This window comes from Carlito syrichta, unplaced genomic scaffold, assembly GCF_000164805.1.
Source record: "Carlito syrichta isolate Samal-C Ts95f unplaced genomic scaffold, Tarsius_syrichta-2.0.1 Scaffold67282, whole genome shotgun sequence".
Taxonomy (NCBI): domain Eukaryota; kingdom Metazoa; phylum Chordata; class Mammalia; order Primates; family Tarsiidae; genus Carlito; species Carlito syrichta.
The window spans coordinates 238,063-252,669 of record NW_007011378.1 but is presented as its reverse complement, the minus strand read 5'-3'; the positions used below and the strand labels follow the sequence as shown (position 1 = coordinate 252,669).

General features: G+C 33.0%; 1 protein-coding gene across 11 annotated transcripts in view; it reads right to left on the bottom strand.

The window, feature by feature from the left end:
• The window catches only part of PRKACB (protein kinase cAMP-activated catalytic subunit beta), an 86,060-nt gene that overhangs the window by 53,311 nt on the left and 18,142 nt on the right, over window positions 1-14,607 (bottom strand). For 2 of the 11 annotated variants that reach the window (XM_008051678.2, XM_021709160.1), the window contains exons 1-3: window positions 10,599-10,964; window positions 1,899-1,922; window positions 188-211 (exon numbers count right to left, since the gene is read on the bottom strand). The exons of 1 other annotated variant lie outside the window; for it this stretch is intronic. In XM_008051678.2, the coding sequence (XP_008049869.1) occupies window positions 188-211; window positions 1,899-1,922; window positions 10,599-10,605 (55 nt within the window). In that variant the 5' untranslated portion in view covers window positions 10,606-10,964. Of the gene's footprint in view, window positions 1-187; window positions 212-1,898; window positions 1,929-10,598; window positions 10,965-11,183; window positions 11,573-14,607 lie in introns of those variants that run through there. 8 more of the 11 variants (XM_008051670.1, XM_008051684.1, XM_021709146.1 and 5 more) reach the window with 7 other exon arrangements.

Below are 14,607 nucleotides of genomic sequence, written 5' to 3'. Positions count from 1 at the left end.
GTAATACAAATAATTTCTATAGATAAAACCCAACATAAAACTAAACAAACCATTTCCTTCATCAATTAATATATTTTATTAACTCCATATACTTAACAAAATATAACTTTATAAGGGGGAAAAAACTTGCAAAAACACATAAAAATTGTAAAGGTAATATTTGTTTTATTAAAAAGTAGTTGCCTACCAGATATTTCTGAAGACGAGCAAGCTGGTGTCCAAAAAACAAATTAAACAATGATTAAATTACACACATAAAAAACATATTAATATAAAGTCATCTATACATATTTCCCAGAATGTTAAACACAGAAAAAGTTAGCGTAGAAACTCAATTATTTGACTGTATGTATTCAAATAGTATATCCTAAAATTAACTGGTAAAGAAATGAAATTAATAACTACTGTTAAGTGCCAAAATTAATACCATTGTAATTTTCTTTAAAATAACAACTAACAAAAACTTTAACTCCTCATAACAATAGGGCTGATATCAAGAAACAAAGACACATCTGTGCAATACCATCTCTGGACTTCTGTTTTTCAGTCAAACTCTTATAGGAAAGGCACTGTGAATTATAACACCTTGTTTATTCCCTTCTGAAAGACAGTGTCTTTCAGGCATTCTACTTCCTTGATGCTGGTTTAACAATCTTTCGCCATTTACTGAGCACTATTCAGTGGTGTCAAAATCACTGGTTAGTAATTTTGAGCTATACTCTATGAATACTACAAAGAATAAACATATCTCCACAGTTAAGTAAACGTAAAGTCTATGGGAAGATAGATGCATCATAATGGAATGTGACAAGGACTATGACAAAGGCAATTATAATGTGCCATGAGAGCCTGAATGAGGAAATTCTTGGATAGTAAGTTAAGACCTAATAGAGGACACAGGATTTGTGCTGAATCTTGAAGAATAATGGATTCCTCTGGCAGATAAAGTTGGGGAAGAAGACATTCTAGGCTGAGATGATTTTGTATAAAAGGCATGGAGGAAGAGCATGGTTTATCCAGGAAACGTCAACTAACTTTAACAACTGCAGCATAGTATAGAAGTGTACAACAGCAGCTGGAGGTGAAGTGCACAGGCAAGCAGGTGCCCAATAATGAACGTACTCGCTCACCATAGTGATGCTTTTTGATGTGTGGGAAGGAAGGAGAGTAAACTGACTTTAGTTCACAGTTGCTAGCCTCTGATTCTCCTGGGAAATAGAGGGCAAGACCTCTTGCTAAGGGACAGGGAGCAAGATAGTAATGAGGGATGATGAGGATTAGAGGCCTATTTAAAACCTTGATGGCCATCTATGTAGGGAATAAGGGACTGGGCTGTTCTAAAATTTTCTATTAGGGAAAGGACAAGCATTATGTTCTATAAGCAATTATTTTTTTAATGGTATCATTTTTGTAATAACAGTTTAAAAATTTGTTATTAAACAGATTATAGTTTATGTGCTGTTGCTGTCTTTATAATTATTTTAACATTACTCTTTTGTCATAAAATTATTATTTTATTTAATAATTAGTGTATATTAGCATAAAACAGGATGAAAACTGAGGTAAATTAATTACCTATGAAATACCAAGTTCTATAATCAAAAAACAGAAAAGGACAGTCTCTCAGAATCTCTGGAGAGGGTAAATCCTGTGGAATGCCATTAGTCTGTCTTCTGTCATCACTAATTTCAAACACACACCTCTTCATGGCTCCATACTTGGTATTTCTAAGACTACCCTTTCTTTCCCCACATATACACACTGTACTATCAGTATTTTCAGTAAATAGAACCATAAAAACAAAATATAAATATTTCAATTGTCACAAAACAACTCATAAAAGTCCAACTTATAACAATCAAAGCAAGAGAATTATTCTGTAAAAAGCATTTTCCTACCAGATGCATCTGATGATTTGCGTGCTTGATCAAAAAGAATAAATTAAACAGATTAAATAACATATAAAATAACATACCCACAAGAAATTACCCCATCCATACATGTTCACTAGTAAATTACACAAAGAAATATGATAAAAAAAACACTTGAACATGCACATTAAAAGTATTTTATATAAGGATTACAACAAATTCTTTGGGTAGATATATTTTTTTAACCAACCAAAACCTTACTCTAAAAATGTGTTAATAAGTTATCATATTCTATCCTTTTATTCCGAAGGATAATTGTGTTTACTTTGCTGAAAGGACATTTTACTTGCCTCACTATATTCAAACAAGTTCATTCAAAATAAACTTACCATAACCTTAAACTGATAGTAGGTATAAAAAACAACTTTAATACTGCAATTGTATTTGTGCAGTTTAGTGGATTAGACCATGTCTAGTTTTCATTTTTAAGATATTAATTTGTCTTTCTATAAAGACTAAAGTCACACATGAATGAGTGTTTGGAAATTTAATAGGCATTAAAAGTTGCATTTCCTATTATAAAATTTATTTACCTTTCTTTTCTCTTTTTAATGTTTTATTCTTTGGTAATTCTTTATTAAGTTTTGGTTAAAAGCGAACAGTATAACTTATTGACTCAATGAATTGTGAATAAACAAAAACTTTTATGATTTGTATATAGATAAATATATAAACTTTTAAAGAGACATATATTCAAATAATCGTTCTAGAAAGAAATGAATAAACTTATGTGACTAGCATGTATATACGGGGATGCCAAAAAATTGTATCCTCATTTTAAGAGATATTATCTATGTATTACTTTTAGTTCTCTGTAATCAGAAGTGTCTGGATGCTGATGGTAACCACTTTGAGCACCTCTTGTAATTGCAGAAGTCAAAAGTGACTTGTATTCATCTTTTGTTATTGGTATATATTGAGTTTTACAATTTTAATAGTTTTCCGTCCTTAAAATGTGTATACATGTTTTTGGCATCCCCTGTATACATGCTTTCTCTACCAACAGTTCTCTATCGAGGGATGCTGGGGATTTTATAGGCCCTCCATGCCATGTTTGACTGGAGATGTCTTCTAAAGAATTTTGTAACGAAAACTTAGACATAGTTTATAGTCAAAACTAATGCCCCAGGCAATCTTTGAAATGCTACTTGAAATGCACTTAACTTGCTTAATTGTTTACAGGCTTTTTCTCATAAGAATATTACAACTACCACAATCATATGTTCAAGATTTTACAGACAGTTTTGAATTTGAATATTCTGTCGCCAGACAATACAGTATTAGGAGCGAATCCCTAGGTGATAGGAAAAGCACATTATCAACCTAGATTGTAACAAATGGATCAATAAATGGTAGTATCCTACCATATTCTTGATGCTCCATATCCTTAACAAAATATGTTAATGTCAGATTTTCTAATTTTTGTTAATATAATGAGTATCTTCTTGCTAAAGATTAGCTAAATATCTCAGTAGAATCTTATAATTATTCTCTTAAAGATCTTATTACTCTTTTACTATATTTATTGCTAGGTTCTTTAGATGTTTGGTTGCTAGTATAAAAGGGGGATTTTCTAAAATTACCTTTTTTTCCTAAAATAACCTGTTGTTGCTGATGTATAGAACATAGTTGATGTTTGTGTATTGAGTTAATTATTTCTGGCCATCTTGCCAGATTCTCTTACCAATTCTAAAATTACATTGGTAGATTCTCTTGAGTTTTGTATGTAGACAATCATACATCAACTGTGAATAATGACAATTTTGATCTCTCCATCTTTTTCTTGTCTTACTGTGCAGGTTATAACTAATAGTGCAATGAGATGTACAACCAGGAACAGTGTACATCATTTCCCTATTCCTAAATTAAGAGAAAATGCTTCTAATTTTCTTTTTCCATGCTTGTAAAACTATTCTACTCTCAATAGAAAAGTTTAAGAATATTTCCTCTTTTCTAATGTTCTGGAGGACTTCGTACAGGATTGAAATTTTTGATCTGTGAATGTTTCATAGAACTTGACTGCAAAACTGTCCAGTCCTAAGTTGTTAAGTTTTAAATACAGATTTCAACTGTGATTTCATTTCTTTTTCTTTTCTTCCTTTTTTTTTTGAGTTGGAGTTTCACTGTGTCATCCAGACTGGAGTGCAGTGGCCACTCCTAGCCACCGCAGCCTCAATTTGCTGGGCTCTGGTGATCCTTCCACCTCAGCCTTCCAATAGGTATAGTTCTGATGGCTTTTTTTTTTTTTTTTTTTGAGTTGGGGTCTCATTTTGTTGCCCAGGCTGAATGAAGCGCAGCGGCACAATCATGACTCACTGCGGCCTTGACCTCCTGGGCTCAGGCGATCCGACAGGCATGTACCACCATGCCTGGCTAAGTTTAGGAATTTTTGTAGAGACAAGATGAGGCCTCGCTGTGTTGCCAGGCAGTTCTTGAACTCCTGGGCTCAAGCAATCTTCCTGCCTTGGCCTCCCAAAGTACTGGTGTGAGTCATGGTACTCGGCTCCTAATCACGCCTTTTAAAAGGGTTTTCTATGAACTAACCTTTTGATTATTACGTATCTTTGTTTTTTAATCCACTGATCTTTGCTCATTTCTTCTTGTTTTTGTTTTGTTTTGAGTTAGAGTCTCACTCTGTTGCCCTGGCTGGAGTGCAGTGGCACATTCACAGCCACTGCAGCCTCGATCTGCTGGGCTCAGGTGATCTTTCTGACTCAGTCTTCATTTTTTTAAATTAGTTTCTTTAATCTATCAACCAAGCTGTGCTTTTCCCAACTTGTTTACTTACATCTTAATTTTCTTTCTTCTTTTTAAATTTAAGTATTAAAAGTTTATCTCTAAATCCACATTAGCTGCATTCCACAAGTTCTGATATATTGTTGAATTTTAAATTTACATTATGTTAATTATTGACCAATGAATTATTAAAAATATTTTGATCTCCAAATATAACAAACATTTGTTAGGTTTTTTTCTTTTTTAGCTTTTTATTATTGATTGAACTTAGTTGCCTATGGTCAGAGACTGCAGTTTATAAATCAATTCTTTGAAATTTATTGAATACGTTTAGTCATATAACCAATTTTGTCAGTGTTCTATATATTTCTGTATATTCTCCAATTACTGGGTAAAGAATTCTCTCTATATACTGATAAATCTTATCTATTATAACTTCTCTTAAATGGGTCAATTTTGTTTTATATATGTTGAGGTTCTGTTAGACATGTACATGACTTTTTTCTCTTATATTTCTTTTCATGTCATTAATTTTAAATAGTAGTCTGTACGTGACAATACTACTATGTCTACTGATGTTCTTGGGAGGGTCTAATCCTGTTGTGTCTAAATATCATTTGTAGTACATGTGTGTGCATATCTATTTTGTTTTCAGATTGTAAACTCAAAGTTAAGTGGGGCTTTATCTGTGAGAAACCTGCAGAGCTTGATCTGAGGGTGTGTCTCAGTGCAAAGTTTTACATTAGCTTATATTATGTTACCAGTCTTTCTGGAATGTTCTAAAACCACCTGTTCTGATACTACATTTTATTGGTAGTTCCTAAACAACACAATTAATACAGATTAAAAAGTGAAACCTGCTTGAGAAGAGGCAGTTGATTACAAATTCTCAGAGAGGCATCTCATACATGCACACACATCTCTCTGCTACCCTCAGGAATCAAAGCCAAGAGACACAAGCTTTCTTATTTTTTCCCTGTGTCGGTAGAAAAGTTTATTTTCTAATATGTACTTTCAACTGAAATTATGATCCTTTGAGAAGCCCGGTTTTATATAGTGGCCTAAGAAATCCTTAACTGCATGAATCAAATAACTTGTCTTCCATCTCTGGGAGGCCATTTTAAGCAAAAGCTTTTGGGTCACTAGGGTCTGCAAATTTCCTCAGGGCAGACGAAGTATGCTTCTCCTTATGGCTCTGGTTTTCACTTATTACTTCATTTTATGCACTTAGGAAATTTCTTTAAATTCTTATAAATTCAGGCATTCATTTAAAGGAATGTTTCTCGTAGTTAATTCAAGGTGCTGTTAGTCTTCAATATTTTTGTTCTAAAAAGATTTTAAGTTATTTTGTCTCCAATTTTGGATTATTTTCTTTATAGGACAAGCTTCATGTTGTAAGATGCAAAGACCCCTAGATGTTTGTGGAATTCATTTTTATGCTTGAAATTCCAATTTTCGCCAGGATATATTTAGGCATTGCTGTCTTTGTTAAACTTACCAAAACACAATGAGCTCTTTTAATCTACAGACTCAGGTTTTTCTTCAACTGAGAAGTTTTCCTGGATCCTATTTCTGACTATTGTTTCTGTTCTATTAATTATATCCATTCTGTGGGAATGTCATTCATTCAATTTGTAGACTGTCCTACCTTATTTTATTTGTTTTTAATTTTTTTGTTTTATTTAACATAATTTTCGCCTCATAATTTTTATCTTGTCCATTTCCCTTGCATTCTGGTAGAGTTTATCTGGTTAGCGCTTCATATTACTAACTTTTCTGCAGTGGTTATTCTGCTCTTTACTGCCTTTAATGTAGCTTTATATTCTGCAAATATTATATTTTGTCAAGTTTATTTTCTTACAACCTTTCCTTATTACACCCATTATGCTTCTTTTCCATCCCAGCCTAACTCCCAGCCAGTTCTTTTTTCATTCTAGTCTCATCTTATCTTTCAAGTCTTAATTCACTGATTCTTATACCCTTCTGCACAAATGTTTTCTAAACATAAGTTCATTTATCTTCATCTTGAAGACTATGATTTTATTCTTTCATAGTACATAATCTCTTCTGTAGGTTCCATGTTGTTGCTTTTCTTACTTATTCATAAACAATTTGAAGCTTTTCAAAACTTTACAAATGCCTCAAATAAGGTAGGTGGTTTTACTTTGGACTCTTTCACTTCCTATTTAGGTGCTATTAAAATAATCTTCTCAGATCTTTTAGTTTATATATATTTACATTATCAGTTAAACAATCCAGTGACTTTCGGGAATGGGAATGTAGCCAGGACTATAGGCTACATAGTCTCCTTGCTGGTGGTTATGCCTTCTGCATCAGAAAAGAGACCATTCCTGCCTGAACGAGGGGAAGCCACGTTTTCAACTTGTAACAGCAAGTAACTGACTGGGCTAATCACAGTTCTCACCTAGGATTTTGATATAGTGATGCTAGTTATGTGGATAAGCACATGAACTAGGAGTACACATAAATTCTGAACCTATCAAATGACTAAGTTCCATCTTGTACAAGCAGCAGAGAAACCTATTCTATATCTAGTTATGATATTAAAGCAGATACAAAGAGAAAAGTCATGGGATCTCAGAGAGAAAAACTGAGAAAAGTATTGTTAGGATTCCAGTTAGTTTTCCAAATCTCAATGCTAGTCCTTGGTAAAGCTCAACTCTACTTTTTGTCTTTGAGTTCCTTGACATACTCTGCTCCTTGATAAAACGAAACCCCTCCCTCCCTCTCTCCCTCCCTTCAGGTTTCCATACACAGCATTGAATGTGCATCTTTATCTGCTTAAGCCTATTTGAGAAGGTTGCTATTTCTTCTAATCAAAAGGGCCTTATAGACACTTCAGTAGATTTTTACAGGGGTTCCCTTAGTACTTCTTTAAAAAACTTGTTTTCTTAACAAGAGCAAAAATTTCATTAAAAGGTTGTAAGAAAAAAAAGTAGAAAGTGAAGGCTCTTTTCACATTTATAACCAATTTTTTAAATACTAGAAAAATAAAAGTTCTAATTGGTACAATTTAGTTTCTTAATCATTTTATATGACTTCATACTTCAAAAATGGTACGTAAGTAAACACTAAGATTAGTATATTTTTTAACCAAAAAAATCAAAACACACAACTGATATTTTTCATTGATAAAGTAAGAAAAGTGTTCAAATATGTAAAACTAAATACTATTAATCATTCATTTATTCTACAAGTACTTATCGGTTCCTTATCATGTCTGGTGTATTGAGATGATTACTGGAAACACAATAAGCAAGGCACGATCCTTGGCTTATGCAGTTCAAAGTAGAAAGTAGAATGCAAATATATGATTTTGATATAATACAGTAATTGTTATAGTTTGTAAGTATACTTTGGGAGTGTAGATAAGTCACCTAATTCTACAGTATCTATGTTGGAGGCACTGAAAATCATACTTGGTTCTTAGAATTTTTATGATTAAGAATATAAGTGTGGAAAGGTAGCAAAGAATTATATATAGTATAGTATAGGCTAGATCAAAATTGGTAAGAAAGATGCAAATTGGTCACTGATCTTGTATGCCCTCCTAAGAAGTTTACCATTTCTTGGTACAGGCAGTAGGGAGAAATTGTACATTTCCATGTTGGGTTAAGAAATGGGTATATTTGCACTTAAAAAATTGCAGTGTGGAAAATGGTCTGGAGGAATATAAAACTGGAAGCTGGGAGACCAGTGAAGCAGTTATTACAACAGAATTGAAAATAGATCTAGAATGCCTAATCAAAAAGCAATCCTATGTCCGTGAGACTGGAGAAAACTGAAAAATTTCAGATGTCAAATCAATAGAACTTTATGCCTGGATGCATGTCTCGGGGTAAGAAACAAGTTAAAAATGACTATAAGGTTTCTGTTTTTGCTTTCTACATGGGCAGTGGGATCACTGACAGAAATCAGAATCTATAAAAAAGGAGCAGATCTGGGGATGGGAAGAGAAAATTTACTCATGGACTGAACTTCCAGGTAATGATGGAAGATGTCGGCAGGCATGAGATTATTCACAGAGAATGTAGCACTAAAACAAGGCCAAAGACAGATTCCCAGAGAAAACGAACATTTAATTGGCAGGAAGGAGAAAAGGAACAGCTTCACTAGGAAAGTACTACATAAACATAAATATCACATATATAGATATCTATAGTGATAGACTTAGATAAAAGGGCCCAGCATTTGCTTATTTTTACAAATAAAACCATACGTCACTTGTAATTTTTCACATTTTGAAATGGCTAGAGCATTTAACTGTTTATGACATGATTAAAATTAGTAGAAATTGGACAATCCAGAAAAAGTCGAAATGTCTGGTTGTGATTACTATGATTACTATGGTAGAAAAAGGCTGTAAGAAAGACCAATATGATCAAGCATATAACATACTATTTATAATCTATACCTTTCCTGGGGAAAAAAAAAAAATTCAAGCAATAGAGAAGCAGCAACAATTTTCTTCAGCTAAATCCAACACACCCTATTGTAAAGTCTCCAGAATACCACAGTAGCTACCTTAAAATTCTAGGTTATATACCAAATTTCAGTGAGAAAATATACATCGGGCTGATTCAAAGAAATAAAAGTATGATAGCCAGATATAGTCAGTTTTGATATCTATAGAAATCCTAAGAAACGTTAACATGTTGGTTTTGTAATATTAGTTCAAATTTAAAATACCAGATCAGAAAGATCTACTTTGATAACAGCAAAAAAAAAAAAAAGTCCAGTTGATTTTTAATACTTTACATGTAAAAACGTTTCTTTAATGTTTAATATCATTCCATAAACAAATGTATACCAGTGTTTAAGAAGTCTTACAGCAGAACAAATAATATTTATTGGTGAAAATATGATAATTTCCCATTATGAAAGAAAAGCTTCATTGATTTTGAATTCTGTTATTATATAGCAAAAAAACAACTCTCTTAGGATCTGAATTTCAATCCCAAATCCTTTAAGTCTAAATTATAGAACTGTATTATCAGAGAAACCATATAACACTTCTAAAAATATCTGAATCAAAGGTCAATTTCTAAACATCCTCTTTTTTAGCTAAGCAAAAATGCTAATGAAATATGCTCTAAGCAAATATTTCTCACTCTAACAACAGGATATCTATTTTTAGCTGCAGGACTGGCTTGAAGTGACAGCTTATACCCTATGATAAATTGCAGTATATACTGTAGTATATTTTCTAAAAAAAAAACACACACATTTGTAGATGTTTAGAAAAAATAAATCATATTATAATAACAAAAAGGAGACTAGTTATCACAAAAGTACTTATTCTAATATAATTATTCCCCCAAAAACTGTTTCTTAAAAATATTTACAAAGCCTCCAAAACCAAAATGCATATATTTATTTCATTATTAAATCCTTACTTCTCAATAAATTTTATGTAAAAACAAGCAGTAAACAAGCAAGATTTGGGGAACATCTTATTTTCAAGACAAGTATTTAAAAAATATAATAAAAAAGAAATAACAAAAATTAGTATTAGGATGACAGAGCTAAACAAGGGAAAGTTAGACTGTCTTCAGGGTCAAATACTTAAAAAAAAAAAAAATTATCTTACCATGGTGGGTTTTCTACTCACTTCTACTCAATGTATAACACAATTAATAACAGTGCATAACAAATACACTAAATCAAGTCATAAAGAAAATTAGAAACCGATTATTGGCATTGACTATTAACCATGGCATTAACTATTTACAGTTCTTAATAGTTTTAAAAAGCAGTTTACTATAATACCTAATTGCAAAAGCATCGACACAAAATATAATTCACTGTAGCTCTGGCTTTATAACTGTCCCTTTAAAAAATAATTTTTCTTCTTATAGTTAAATATTTTTCAAAAATAAACAGCTGCAGAGTCTCAGAGAGCATACTCACCACTCATGATGACAATCAACCTTTCCAAAACATATTGCTCAAAACAACAATCCAACAGCAAAGGGAGTTATGCTAATCTCTAGAGGGAGAAGAACCGATGGTGTAAACACATGCACTGGAACATGCAGCCCACAGAAAAGGAAAAGAGCTTTCTTTTGTTTTAAAAAGAAAAGCCTCTAGAAGAAAGCAAAACTGCCTAGCATGAGATATCACTCGTAAACACCAGATTCATGCCAAAGAAACTAGATTTCATTTCCTTCAAGCTAGTTATCCTAACCTCCTTCATATACCACCAGAACAACTCAAAATGGCAGGGAGAAAATGTTCAAACCAGGATGTATAAGATGCTCTCAATTATATCAGCATGAGTTGTTACCACGGCAACATTAGACCAGAATTATCGGTTCACTTATAACCAAGGAATAGGTTTTCTAAAGCTCTAATCAACCAAGATAAATAAAACACCTTTTTATTTTACAGTCGTATGATTTCAAAACTACCACGTTCCTTAAATTTAAGCACTAATCTACCCTTTTTACATCTTTCAAAGATATTTTTAAGAAGCTGTTTTCTTCAAATACTCACACAATCCCATGTTGAACCTGGCAAGGAACAAACAGCAGAACGATTGCACCTAAACGTCTTTCAATTACACCAGCTCTTACTGCTAGCTGTGGACCTCACTGATATTAAAATGCTGTGTGCTGTTGCTAGTGACTATTGGCGATGAATCTTATTGCCCAGATCGCTGATAGCTTTCATTTTTCATGAGCCAGAAAGCTCTACTGCAGCACAAATGTTAACCATTTAAACATTCTGTTTTATGAGAGAGACTAAATATAATGCCATATATGCATATCTGCATTTATAAAAGAGAAAGAGAATCATCGAATAATCTATTTGTAGATGTCCATTAAATTCAGCCTTACAAACAGTGTCAGATGCCATCCATGCAGTATTCAAAAGAAGACAATACACAAAAAGTTAATTATCGCTGAAGTGTAAAATTCCTCACATCAAAGGATTAAGATGACAGATTGTGTAGTAAGGTGGGCAGACTGGATGGCATGGTGAACAGACTGCTGTGAATCCCAGAGACCCCACATTTGCACCAAAAATCATACAAATAATCTACAGAATGGTGCCTTGTTAAGTGGAACTTGAGCAAGTGAACTTGCCATTTTGAAAGCTGCCAGGTGAGGCAGGACTTCTGGTGATGGGGAAGTAAGTCAGGAAGTTTCCCCAAGAAACTGGACATAACTGTCAAAAACAATGATTTCATACCTCTGGAAATTGAGCAATCATAAACAACAAATTGAGAAGTATTTACTCATGAAAAATTGCTGTCTTGCCTAAGAAGCATGGAAGTCTGTGGTGCTCTTGCTGGCAGCTACTCCTATTCCTTCACAGTTCAGTCAGTAGAGTACTCCCACCAGGGAAAGGCTGCTCAAGAGGCCCCCAGCTTTACAGCTGGAGGGGCTGACTTAATTTGGAGAGAAGGCCAAAAAGCCAATTTGTGATATTATCAATCACAAAAAGTGAATTGTTAGAAATTAATGAGTAAAGTGCTCAGCTCTACAAGTCTAAGGTAGCAAGAAATTTAACAGGGAAAATGGAAAGGAGAGAGGCAGGGAGAGGGTGGATAAGCTCTCCATGCATCCTTGGCTGACTAGGAGGCAACGACATGCACAAAGGAGATCCAAAAGGACCCAGTGGAAAGTTAAGGCAGAAACAGACTTGAAAACTACCTGAACACTGAATGTGCTCCATAATCTGCACACAGTTCCATCAGCACTGAGGGGTCCAAATGTTTGAGGGCAACTTCGGATCAATCACTGAACAACAACTAAGCTATGGAAACACAGGGCAATCCCTAGGAGGCCAGGTTAAAAAATAAAAATTAGAGTAAGAAAAAAAAAACTGAGCATAGAAATCAGCAGTCACACATCATGGGGTATATAGATCCCATAGATTGAGACCAAAGAAATTACTTTTTAAAAAACCAAACCAAACCAAAAAACATTAAAAAACCCAACCCAGGGAAGAAACAATAATCAGAACCCAGAGCTATTACGATATGTTTTTAAAAGTCAATTTTTGACAAAAACTTGTGTGAACTATAATAAGGGAAAAAAGCAGTCAATAAAAAATGTCCCTGAATGGGCTCAGATGCAGGATTTAGCAAAGACTTCAAAACAGCTAATGTAAATATGTTAAAAGAATTATACTGTGCTTAAAGAATTAAATGAAAGTATGATGGCAATGAAATAACAAGTGAAACTTCAATGCAGGAAGAAAAAATAAAAAGTACAGACTTGAAAATACAATAACCAAAATCTAAAAACTCACTATAGGCCCAGCAGCAGATGTGAGAGAGTGAAAGACCAAGTCAGTGAATCTGAAGACAGAACAATGGAAATTATTCATCAGAACACAGAGAAAAAGACAGGAGAAAAATTAGTAGAACCTCAGAAACTTGTGGGATATCAAGGGTACTAACATACGTCTAATGGGAATTAGAAGAACAGGAGACAGACAAAGGGTAAAGACAAAAATATTTAAAGAAATTATGGCTGAAAATGTCCCAATTTGATGGAAAACATTAACCCACAGATCCAAGAAGTTCAACTAATGACAACTATGATAAACATAAAGAAAGAGATCTATACTTAGACCCATCTTAGTCAAATTCTTGGAAGATAAAAACAAGGATAAAATCATGAAAGCTGCAAGAGAAAAGTGACAAATTATTCCAGAGGAAGGGCAATATGATAACAAAATAAGAGAGGCCAGAAAGCAGTGGGGTGACCATAGGTAAAGCACTCAAAGAGAAAATAAAATAAGCCTGTCCACCAGCAATTTTCTATCCAGGAAATCTATCCTCCAAAGATGAAATAAGGCACTGCCAGAGAAACAACTGAGGATATTTGTTGCAAGCAGAAATACTTAATGCAGTATTTAAGGCTGAAAGGAAGTAACACTAGGCAATAACTCAAATTCACAGAAAGAAATGAAAAGACTAGAAATGGTAAGTATACAAGCAAAAAGCTGTGTAAATATATATTTTTCTGTTTTCATCTCTTAATTTCTTTAAAAACTTAGAACTGCATAATGCAATAATTAAATTCTATATTGCTGAGTTTATAAAATATAGAGCTATAACACAAATTTGAAAAATATTGGATCAAAGTACTTCTGTTTCACTAGAATAATGTCACTACTATCTTGAAGTAGATAAGATAAAGTGCACAATTATAGCTCCTAAAGCAACTATTAAGAAAGTTACTTTAATTTAAAAATTTAGTTAAAAAATCAAAACAGAGGAATTAAAATGGCATACTACATATATTTATTTAATACAAAAAAGGCAGTAGAAAAGGAAAAGTGGGACAACAGCAATAGCAAAAACTATGAGACATATAAAAAACAAACAGTAAGGGCAACCCCTTCAGGTCCCCTCCTACTGTGGGAGATTTTCTGTCCTCTCAATAAATCCTGCTTTCTAAAATAAATAAATAAATAAACAAATAAACAAATAAAAATAAATAAAAACCAGTAAAATGAATGCTGTAAGTATAAGAGTATCAGTAATCACATTACAAATGAACAGAAGAAACACAAATCAAAAGTCAGAAATTATCAGATTGAATAAAAAGGCAGTCAAACTACCTGTTATCTACAAAAGATGCATTTTAGATTCAAAGATATAAATAGGCTGAAAGTAAAAGGAGGAAATAAAGATTTACCATGCAAACAGTAACTATAAGAAAAACTGGAGTGCCTATACCAATATCAGACAAAATAGACTTTAAGTCAAGACATATTACTAAAGACAAAAATGACCTTTCATAAAAGGCCCCAAACAAATGGAACATTTAACAATTATAAATGGATATACATTTAACTGAAGAGCCCCCACAATACTAAAACAAAAATGGACAGAATTGAAAGGCGAAATAGATAATTAAATAACTATAATTGGGGATTTCAATACCCCCCTCTCAATAAT